General features: G+C 43.0%; 1 protein-coding gene across 1 annotated transcript; it reads left to right on the top strand.

Annotated features, from left to right (window-relative positions):
- Positions 1–7,693: 7,693 nt before the first annotated feature.
- On the top strand, positions 7,694–9,071 carry CH25H (cholesterol 25-hydroxylase). Its single transcript, XM_073354932.1, has one exon. The coding sequence runs from the start codon at positions 7,694–7,696 to the stop codon at positions 8,579–8,581; it is 888 nt and encodes a 295-aa protein (XP_073211033.1). The 3' UTR covers positions 8,582–9,071.
- The last annotated feature ends 2,618 nt before the right edge of the window (positions 9,072–11,689 follow it).

The raw sequence follows: 11,689 nt of genomic DNA, 5'->3' as shown, positions 1-11,689 counted from the left end.
TAGAGGGAATGGGTACAGATAAATGGGCCAAAAGGGGATGGGGGACTTAAAGGAATTTAACAGCAAGAATGAAACAATAGCACAGTACTGCCACCCGTCTCTGGAGGTGCCCAAAACAGTCTTCCCCACTTGAGGCCTCTAATCCCACCAGTGGTGCACATAGAATTGAGATATGCTAACCTGGTGAGGTGGCTCCTCAGTTTGGACTTGTGGCCTGGTGGGGCGCACAGCTACTCAACCTTCACCTTTCCTCAGGAAGCCTGTGGCCAAAATGTTTATCAGCAGCCCCAGTCTAGCAGTGTCCATCACAGTCCTTTTCCCCGAGCTTAGACACACTCATCCAGGGCAACACAGTCCTTCCTCCTCTTCACCGATGCCCACCTATGCATACAAGCCTGCTAATGTGGTACACTCACCCCCAGCTGCTCTCAACTGTCCTGAAATCCTCCAGCTTCTTGCCCCTCTAGGCTGTTGCTCCTCCAGGACTTGGCTGAATGCCCTTAGGTGCCATCTGCTGCCTTACATTATTCCCATCCCCTCACTTGCCACCCCTGCCCCCCTTAAAAGGATGCATCCCTGCATCCTGCTGCAGCTTTTTCAAATAGTCTTTAAGCCATCTGATCAGTCTGCACCTGCTGTTATCTGCTCTTAGGGTTGAGACTGGAGCCAGGTGTGAGTCACGGGAATGCTCTCCTGCTGAGCCCTCCCTGATGCCACATCAAGCATTTACTCATGCTCACTATCCCCATCTTCGTCAAGCCACAGTCATGTTGGGCTTTCTGACCAAGGAACATGGTTTAGGGGTTGTGTGTTGGAACTGGGGGAGACTATAATACAGGACCCTTGTGAGTATCTCAGCTGAGATTGGGTGGTTACCCAGGGTTCCAGTGTAGGATCAGGGTCTGTGCACTGGGCATTCACAGAGGGTTTCAGCCAGTTGTAGTGTACCACAATAGATAGCTCAAATAGCACCTGATGGCTGAAAAGACATCATTAAATTTTCTGTGTAATTTTTGACACTGCACCTTCATTCTAGTCTGGTCTTGTAACATGATTTTGCTTTTAGCTGTTTTGAAAAACCTTGCAGCACCTTGATAGAGACTGGCAGAGAAAAACTGAAAAAAAGGAGTTTAAATATTGTGGAAATTTCACCTCTCCCTATTGAAAAAATTAAGGTGGTGACAGTATCAGGACACTGACTTGCACAAAACAGTAGTTAGTTTTAAGATTAAGGCTTTAGATAAACAGTAATTAGTGATAGTTTAAAGTTAGAAATTCAAAATAGGGGACACAATAATCCTCTGTGAAAGACACAGGGTTAGGGTATGGAAAGTTCCCACAATTCCTAGAGAAGAGCTTTGCTATCTAAAAATAGATCAGAGGGAGGAGCTCTACCCAAGATGGCATCAAAGGGAGGAGCTTAGCTATCTATAGGTATGATGTAATAGGAATGATCTAGAAATATGATAAGTACAGGAAGCTGATTGGCTGAGCCAGGCTAATACATTATGTTAATGAGCAGACCTTGCAAGAGCAGCTAGTACAGGAGCTCCTCACTTAATGTTGTAGTTATGTTCCTGAAAAATGTGACGTTAAGCGAATCCAATTTCCCCATAAGAATTAAAATAAATGAGGGGGTTAGGTTCTAGGGAAATTTTTTTCACCAGACAAAAGTCTTATATTATATATATACAAACACACACACAGTATAAGTTTTAAACAAACAATTTAATACTGGTACATAGCGACGATGATTGTCAAGCTTGGTTGAGGTGGTGGAGTCAAGAGGGTGGGACATTTCCCAGGGAACGCCTTACTGCTAAATGAACTAGCAATTGACTGAGCCCTCAATGGTTAACTCTCACACTCTACAAGGCAGCAGAGGAGGGAGGGGAGACAGAGACAGAAACACACCCTGTGTGTGAGTGAAAAAAATGCACATTTCCCCTCCAAGTAGCTGACCCCAGGCTTCAGTACACTGCCTAGTTAATTAAATCAGCTTGCTGAGACCTGAGACCACAGCTTCTGCCTAGAAGCTCCCTCCATTGTGTGTCCCCCCTGCTCTATGGAGATGGGGTGAGCAGGGGAAAGAGGGAGACACCCTGGCATTAGCCCCCCTCTTTCCTCCCCCCCCCCCATAGCAAGGAGGAGTCTCTGGGAGTGGCTCCAAGGCAAAGAGGGCAGGAGCAGCACATGGCAGTGGGGGGAGGGACCGCTGCTGCACAGAGAATTTAGGGGAGCGGGGAGCTGATGGGGGGCTGGTGGTCCACCCTGGTTCCAACCACCGACCAGCTAGCTGCAATGGGCTGCTCTTCCTGCAAGCAGTGGACAAAGCAGGCGGCAGCCAAGCGACGTTAGAAGGGAGCATTTTGCAAAATTAAACGAGCATGTTCCTTAATTGATCAGCAACTTAACATTGACTTTAAGTGAGGAGTTCCTGTAGATAAGGCTGACAGCAGGCTTAGTCATGGAGTTTTGGCGGTTTGTGAAGATCAGAAGCCTCAAGAAGCAGTGAGAACAGCAGCTGAGACAACTGCAACAGCATCTTGAGAAGATTGCAGAAAGCAGCTACCTGCAGAAGCAGCGGCAGCAGAATCTTCCAGAGGGCAGCAGCTTTAGAATTCCGTAGCTACAGAAGCCTCTAAGGCAGCAGAAACCAAGGCTACCGAGACAGCCTGAAGAAGACATCGCTGCAGCCCCAACAGCATCGCCTTCCTTTTGTAACAGAGCAGGATGACCTTTAGGGACCATATCAGAGGGCTTTACAAAAAGTAGAAGTAAGTGTGATTTTTGTCTCTCGTAAAAAGGAATGATTGGGCATGCCTGTCAGTAAAGCTGGATGCCTGTGTCTGAGTGAGATCCACCCCACCCATCCCGCATGACCGGCTGATCACCGCTCACAGGATGTTAGTGTTAAGCAAATGATTTAAAATTAAATCTGTAACATTGAAATAGTCTCTTTTACGTGCATGCAAAGGTCATGCATACTACATTAAATTAAACAACACTATCGGATTATAACATTAACACTAAGGCCTTTGTGTATGCAGGGTCTGTATATACCTATTACAGTGTAACTGCTATATGGTCTGTATGTCCTGTGTATTCTGTGGTGTTGTTTTTTTAATTTTGTTTCTCTGCTTTATTATATGACTCTTCAAATGTAATTCTATTGTGTTTTACTATGTTTTATGTATTCTTTCTTGCTTTATTAGATACACTGTTAACTACTCATTTCTTCTAAATAAATATTATTTTGTTTTTGAAGAATTACTGCTTGTGTTGTCCATCTTTGAGCAGAAGGCTGTATCCGTGTCCTTCCAAGGGTTAGCAAGATTAGCTTGCTCTGGGGAGCCCTCTGCGGATCGGAGACAAGCCCCTGGTAACACCCTGGCAATTTCCCTACGGCAGACTACTACCTTATTGCCCCTTTGGATAAAGCAAATGTCTGGGAACTCCTGTCCTAAGGTAGCATGTACCTGCACCTGTTTCTCTTTGGGTTGTGCAGGGGACCCCCCTTTGCTTGCGTGGAGTCTGAAGCCCCGACACAAAAACCTAAACACAAGTTCTAAGACCATTTATATAAAAGACTATTCGGCATGGAAATGGGTTCAGAGCAACAGACTAAACGGGTATGGGGGACTTAAGAGAATTCAATAGCAACAGTGAAACAGTAAAAGGAAAAAAAAATCCCAATGGCATAATTTCTTTCTCCACCTCTGGAGGTGCTCAATTGCCCCCCCTTCCCTGCCCCCCATTGGTGGGCCTGGTGTTCACCTCCAGCCCCAGTCTTGCAGTGTCCATCACAGTCCTGTTCCTTGGGTTCACACACACTCGCAGCCAGAATAACACACTCCTTCCACCACGGCTCTTCCCCCCACCCCCTATACACACATTCCTGCCAAGATAGTGCTCCTCCCAACTGTTGATTCTCATAGCTGCCATCTGCTGGGTTATTACACTTCTTTCTTTAGCATCCTGCACCCTGAGGTGCATAGGGCATCCACTAGTTTCCACCATTTATTTCAGTCTTCTGCTGATATGTTCGGGCTTCTGAGTGTCATGTTGATGGATTTCACTTTTCTCTGTTGTTCTGCATGATGTTTTTCTGGGTCACCCTCCTTTTCACTTTCCAGGTAGTGTTCACATTATCACTTGCAGCGGAAGTCATGTTACACGCATCCATAAAGAGTGTCCTTATATGTCCATCAGTGTCATCTTACCATGTTTGACGCTTTAGGTGAGTTTCTTCTACAAAGAATTTCTGATGTTGCAAGAAACTTTTTCCATTGGAAATGGAAGGTTTTTTTCATATACTACTTGTATAATATTAGGACGCTTGAGGGTTGGGGGTATAAAACAACTTGGAACAGCATAAAAATGCACCAGTATGAGAGCAAAGGGAACATGGTATTCCTTCTATTGAGGACTTGAAGACGGTAGAAAGTTGTGCCATTTCAGCTATACTAGTATAGTTGAAGTGGTGCAACCCTTCCTAATGTGGATGCAGTAATATCTGTATAAAGTTGATTCCTGTATGTGCAGGAGAATAACTCAACTGGTATAAGTGCATCCACATTAGGGCTTGTATCAGTGTACCTGTTTTAGTAAAAGTCAACTCCTCCCCCCTCCCACAACTGAAATAGTCATACTGGTAAAACTTTTACGTGTAGACCAAGTCTGAGTTAGGCTTATAGTCTAATGAGGTGATCAGGATCAAGAAAGCAAGAGACTAGAGACACAGTTAATCAATCAATAGATACCCAGGCCTACATTTAAAAAAATAGACATGCAACGTGAAGCATATGCATAAGTCCAGTATTTGCAGACTCCAATGTGTGTGCCCACATCAAGTGTTTTGTGTATACAAAAGGATGTGTTTTGTCCACACACTTTAAAACATCTGGGCCAAAAAGCTTCTGATTAGAATTGTGGGCTAGAGCTTTCAATGAAGCTGTCTGGGAGATGAATTTGGATTTATCTTCTTCTCCTGGTCCTCTGAAGGCATGTAGGAGTGTATTTAAAAAAAAAAACCCACAGAAATAAAAAAGGTATGTCCTATACTCAGCACCTTGCAAAACATAAATACTTATCTGATATTAAAGCTGTTAGTTTCAGCCATAGACCGCGTAAACAATTTTGCCATTACTGAATTGAAGGACTAAGTAAATTGAAGGACTAAGTAAATCTTGGATTGTGATCAAAGTTACATCAATGTGTGGGTTTGTTTGTTTGTTTGTTTTTTAATTAGTTATTGGGACTAAGTTAAACTTTGAGGAAACAATTTATTTTGCTGGCAGCTTTGAGTCCCAGCAGTTCATGAAAATTCATCTGAATTAGAAACTACTTTTAATGTTTTATTATTCACCAATAACAGCATAAAGCAAATCTTTACTTCCAAAATAGCCATTATAACTAAGTCTGTTTGATACAAGCTTTTATCTTAAAATCACTTAATCTTATGTCATTGATAAAGCCATTTGAAATCTGGTTTTGGCCACAAGGTGGTGCAGCTGCACTCATAAATAATACTCTGTATTTAGTTCTTGTTATCTCAAAGGGGCTTTCTGAACAACCTCAGAACAAACCTAAGCGCTATTAGCACATGCTGTTTTTACAGACCTCAACCACAGGGATTATACAGCTTGTTTCACACAGCTTCTTGGAGGTGAGTCTTTATGTAAGGACCCCAGTTATCTTCCCTTTTTGCATCATGCTTAGTGGCTTGTTCTAAAATAAAAGACAGGGAAGCCTTTCCCCTCCTTTGTTGTAGTATCTGTAGCTTAGGCAAGCCTTGAATGACTCTCCTCTCCAGCTGCTTTCCTACAGAGCTTGCCTACCCTGCTCCCCAACTCCCTTTTCCGGTAAGGGGCTTAATGTTCATTGGGACCTGCCCTCTGATGTATCCCCATAACTGAGGACAGTTGGATGGAATTTTGACCCACTCTGCTTTGAATGCTGATCTTGGGTCCCTATCAAAATATTCTGGGGGAAAAAAATCAAATACAGAATTTTCTTCATTGTTAACATTTTGTTCTTGATGGCAGATCTTTCAGGGTCTGAATTTCCCTCATCAAGCTGTTAGGGTTGTGCAGAGGAGCTCCACATTGTGAGCATCCCTGCTGGCAGCTGGGACTGGGACAGAGTTTTGGAGTCATGCACTTGTGGCATTCTGTGGGTATTCATCTGCAGGGCCTCATTCCAATATATGGGTTTTTCTACCTAATCTCTATAGCAAGACCCTCTGATTTTTGTGAGGTACCAATTTGCAATCCTGTAGCATATGGAAGCTTTGGCAGCATCATGAACTGAGTGAAAAAAGCTAGGTGTATAATGATGAGTTAAATACAGAGAGGGTATGAAAGTATTTATTTCAGTAGTGTGCTCAGTAACTGAAATGTTTTTCAGTTTGCTTTACATGGACACCGAAACCTTGGGGCTTGTCCACATGGTGCATTAGTCTGCACCAGAGGGGTGTAAATTCTAGTGTGCACTAATGTGTTGTGTGCTAACTGGCCCGTGTGAACCCTGCTGGTGTGCACTAAAAGTTCCCTAGTGTGCGTTAATGTTGTACTATTTGATGTGGACTGACAAAAACACCTCAGTTTGATGTGAGATGATGTATTTAAATAAAATAAAATAACCAAGGGCCCAGTTTTGCACCCAGCCTAAGTCAATGTCACTTACTTCAGTGGGTCCAGGATCACAACCTGAATATGCGCTGTGAACTAGACAGATGTGGGCCAAAGGCAGAAATTCAGCTTCACAGCTTGGTGCTGTTCTGATTTAGGGGGTTGATTGTGCCCATTATGGGGATTAGGAATGAGTAGCCTAAGTCAGACTCACCGCTTTGTGCACTTTTTAAACATCCCCACATGGGACAAATTGAGAAGATAATTGATTGAGCACAAGGTGATTAACCAGTTAAAGTGATTCAGCTTGTCAGCAGACCACAGTGAAAAGGGAAGGAGGTGGGGTAGGCAAGGCTGGAAGGAAAGACCAGGGAAACCAAGCCCTGTGTCTGGGCAGAAGGTAAAAGCCTCATATTGATAGGGACAAGGACTTGTATAGCATATGGTAAAAATAAAGCTCATGGTGGTGTCCTTGGCAGGGGAGTGTGTAAGGACTGTTTACAGAGAAGGATCCAGGGTGAGGGAACCCTTTCCTATAATGGCTGTTTGCAAAATATGTGTGGACCTGGGTTCCAATTTCTACCCTTCTCATCTCAAAAGAGTTTGGGGGTCATATGTGGGGTTTAAATTCAGGTAAATCTTTTAGTATGAATTGTAGAAAAATACAACACTTTGACCTGATTAATGTGTAGCTATGGGTGTCAAGGCAGAGCTACCATTACTTTGATTTACAAAATGGTAAAATGACAATTCTTGAAAATGTACGGGGTGAAGCAGCACAGCAAATCCTACTCCAACCTTTTCTCCTGTTTCTAGTGTTCAGGGATATCACACTAGTTTGTTTCTACTTACCATTCATATAATACAGTGCGGGTTTTTTAGTATATTAATGATTGCCTTGCCCTGTAACTAGTCATCAATTTACAAAATTAGTCTCCAGTATAGGTGGGCTAATGATACAGATCTACCTGCTCTGACTCTGTAGTGCACTTCGTTGCTTCTGGATTGAGAGGGATTTCCTTCTGGAGTGCTTGTGACCATGTTTGGTGTGATGTCACTAAATGGGTGGGGTAAAGTCTTACAAAAGCAGCACAACCACAGCAGCCTCAGCCAGCATCAACATGAACTGCAGCGTGCTTCACAGAGAGCTGCCCAGCTACGGAATGGAAAAGAGGCTAGACCCAGTCACTCTGCAGCCTTTCTGGGACTTTGTTAAAGCAAAGGAGCCACTGATCCAGTCACCTTACTTTCCAGTGCTGTTTTCGTTTACAGCTTACATGACTTTCTGTCTTCCTTACATTGCACTGGACTTCTTAAGCACTAAAGTACCAGCCGTGAGAAAATACAAAATCCAGCCTCTGATTTATCCAACTCTGGGAATGATGGTACCTTGTATGGTTCAATGTGTCTATCATCACGTTGTCTTTATCTTCCCAGTGACAGTTGCTCATTGGTACTGGAGACCAGTGGATTTACCAGCAATGGCTCCAGAGTTGCCGAGGGTCCTGCTGGATGTAACTGTTTGCCTGCTTCTCTTTGACTTCCAGTATTTTCTGTGGCATTTGCTTCATCATAAGGTGCCTTGGCTCTACAAGACTTTTCACAAGGTTCATCATAAGCATGTATCTACGTTTGCTCTTACCACACAGTACTCAAGTGTTTGGGAGTTACTTTCACTGGGATTTTTTGCTGCCATAAATCCAGTGTTGCTGAAATGCCATCCTTTGACAGAAATGATTTTCTTCCTTGTTAATATCTGGCTGTCAGTGGAGGATCATTCAGGCTATGAACTTCCATGGTCAACAAACAGACTGATACCATTTGGCCTGTATGGAGGAGCTCCGCATCACGATCTCCATCACCTGAAGTTCAGATGTAACTATGCTCCTTACTTCACCCACTGGGACAGACTATTTGGATCACTTGCTCACGCACATTCACAACAATAACAGGGAATTCGTCTGTTACCTAGCTAATTTTGTACAGCTAATAAATTAAAAGAAGAGTATAATTTTTTCCCGAGCCACAGATATAAAATGTGAAATCATTTATAACAAATCTAATTTAATGTTTGTATATATATTTATGGAATTGCATATGTAAGGTCTGTTACTACGTGTTTGGAAACAATGTCACATTATAAGGAAAGCATTAAGAAACGCTCACTGCCTTCTTTCCTTTGACTATGCCAGCTTTTATAAAGCATATTGTGTTACTGTGTTTTATACATACAGAGACAAATATTTTCTTACTGTTATAGGATGACTTGTGATATGAATAGAACCAATGCACATAGTGTGCATTAAGAATTCCAAGAAAATATCTTATTTAAAAAAGGTTGCTGCTGGATGGCATTAAATGTCTAATCTGATTCTGTTTGTTCTTTGCAATAATTTGGATCCTTATATTGCATACCCCAGTATACTCTCTATTTTTTTAAGTGGAAAATAAATCTTTATATTTGTTTAAAACTATGTTTTGCTTTCTTAAATTTTGGTCCTTAGTCCTCAGAAAATGTATGATTCTGTCTATATGCAGTATTGTTGTTGGTCCGAGGATCTTAGAGAGACAAGAGGGGCTGAGGTAATATCTTCTATTGGTACAATGTCCTGTTGAAGAGCTTGAAAGCTTGTCTCTCTCACCAGCGGAAGTTGGTCCAGGAAAAGATATTACCTCACCCACCTTGTCTTTCTGATTCTGTCTGCACAGTTTGGGGTTTGTTTCGATTCCAGAGGCAGGAGTTTTCTTATTAAAATATTTAGGTTTATGTAGACAAATACATATGCTGAATATCAGAATAGGACCGTTTGCTTGTCCTCCAAAATAAAGCACTAGTCAAGAGAGTTTATTTAATAATTTTCCGTTTTTGATGATACAAAGAAAGGTAGAATTCGGTCTAAAAATCTGGGCCAAATTCCACTCATATTGATTTTGAGTTTGAATAATTTCCACTGTATTATGATATACATGAGAGTAGAATGACCCTTTCATAGGCGTCTGACTTGAAATTCCTGTAACTGTCCTCCAACCAAATTACTTGTTGTTGACTTGCAAAAACCTGGCTAGGAATCAGACTGGAATTCCCACAAAACTGAGGAATTTTTTCATTATTTTCATGAATCTTGGAGGGCATTGGTTGAAGCACAACAAGCTTTAAGGCTTGTAAGAGCTGTAACAGGGCTTCTTCTCTGCCTTGGTGGGTCCCGCGCTTCCTTCTAGCGGTGGGTCAGGATCAGGCCTCAGGATTGTGTCTCAGAATTTTCCCCCGGTTTATAGTTGGTGGGGAAATTCTGTCTCCAAGCAGCCTTCCCGTTTCTGGGCCTGCTAGGCTTCTGGCCTCCTTGGCGGACATCCAGTGAGAGGAAAAGGCAGGAGGGGGTGGTCCCACCCTCTACTCCAGGCCCCAAACCAGGGACCCTACAAGTAGCAGCCTCATGCTGCCAGTTCCCAGGAAAAGCTGCTAGCTTCCCTGGGTTACTTCCCCACACCCCTTGGCTTATTGTCCCCACTTTGCCTGAGCAGGGTTCCTCCCGACCCTCCTGCCGGGGAAAGAATAACCCCTAGTCTCTGGTAACCCTTCTGGGCGTGACAGCACCACAGCAAATGCACAGCTCAGTCTCTCCCCTCTAGAAGGGTCCTTTTCTTCAGGTCTTTGGACCTGGAAGGGTCCCTAGCTCCTGTTTAGGGTAGGGTTTCTCCCCAATCTCTATACCTGTGGGGTTCTTCCCTGATCCTTGTCAGCTTCCGCACTGCTCAGCTCGCCTCCACTCCCACAATGTCTATCACCCCGCAACTGTCTGGGGAAGGCTTTTAACCTGTTCTGGAAGATTCTTAATTGGCTCCAGGTGTCCTAATTAACCTGGAATAACCCCAGTGCAGTTACCGTGGAAGAGGGACCTGCTTATCCTGAGGCTAATATACCTTCCCTCCGGCACTCCCCTGTAGCAGTCTGGCCTGACCCTGTCACAGAACATAGTTATCGATAACATTGTCAGGATAGTCCGGAAATAAAAGGCTCATAGAAGAATGTAAACATACAAGTCTGGGGCAGATCCCATGCTCCTCTCTCAGCAAAATCCCTAGTGACTTCACTGGGAGTTCTATTAGTGAAGTAGGAGAGCATTGGTCCTCTGACTGCAAATCCTGAAAAGCTCCTGCTCTGGATTTCTAGTAAACCCAACCTGGAATAAAGGCCTTTGTTGCTGTTTGAGACTGTCAGGTTGTATGGTAAAGGTGGCAGCACACTTTTGGAAATATTTGCGGGAGGGGCAGAAGGCTTGGAGGGAAGCCATATGACATTCTTAGTAGCTGCTTGGGGCAATTGTTTTGCTCATGAAATATCTCCATATAAAAATCTATGAAACATGACAGTTTTGTTACCCTAAAAAGATGTTAACCTAAAATCACATTTTTGTTTTTAAAAGGGACTAAATAAGCTTAGATTTTTTTAAAAGAATATAACCAGCTGATGTGTTCACTGACTAAGCAGAAATAAAGACCCATCTAATCTGCCTGATTATAATAATCTTAAATATTGTGGGATGCAGGGCAAGGAAAGGAAGTGTTCTCTTTTATGGCAAATGAGAGACAAATTATAATCTCTGATTTCTCTTTAACCAGTATATCAGCTTTGAAGTAATGCAAGGCTCAAAACCCTACTCTTAAACTCAGGAAAAATTTCCACTGACTTCAGATGGCCAAATTCTTAACTTCTAGTGGTGGTGTTCAGTGGCTTCAATGGGAGTTCGGTATTATACTTGACATATGATGATGTGATCTTGTCAGATCTCCGTGCTAAACAAGGTTAAGCCAAGCCAATACTTGGATAGTATCTCTGTTTAAAAATAAAAACAAAAACCTATGAACAGATGCTACAGGAAATGAGACTGGTAATTCTGTAAGTGCTCTCTTTGAATTAATACTGAGTTAATGCTAGAGTTCAGTGAGGTCTCTGCTAGTGGAGGTACTGTGTTTTGCCCACTAGGTTAGGGTTGCCAGGTGTCTGGTTTTTGAGTGGAACATCTGGTCAAATAGGGAACCTGGCAGTATCCAGAAAT

The sequence above is a fragment of the Lepidochelys kempii genome, chromosome 7 (assembly GCF_965140265.1).
Source record: "Lepidochelys kempii isolate rLepKem1 chromosome 7, rLepKem1.hap2, whole genome shotgun sequence".
Taxonomy (NCBI): Eukaryota; Metazoa; Chordata; order Testudines; family Cheloniidae; genus Lepidochelys; species Lepidochelys kempii.
The sequence above is the reverse complement of the archived record's forward strand: the minus strand, read 5'-3'. Positions and strand labels throughout refer to the sequence as shown.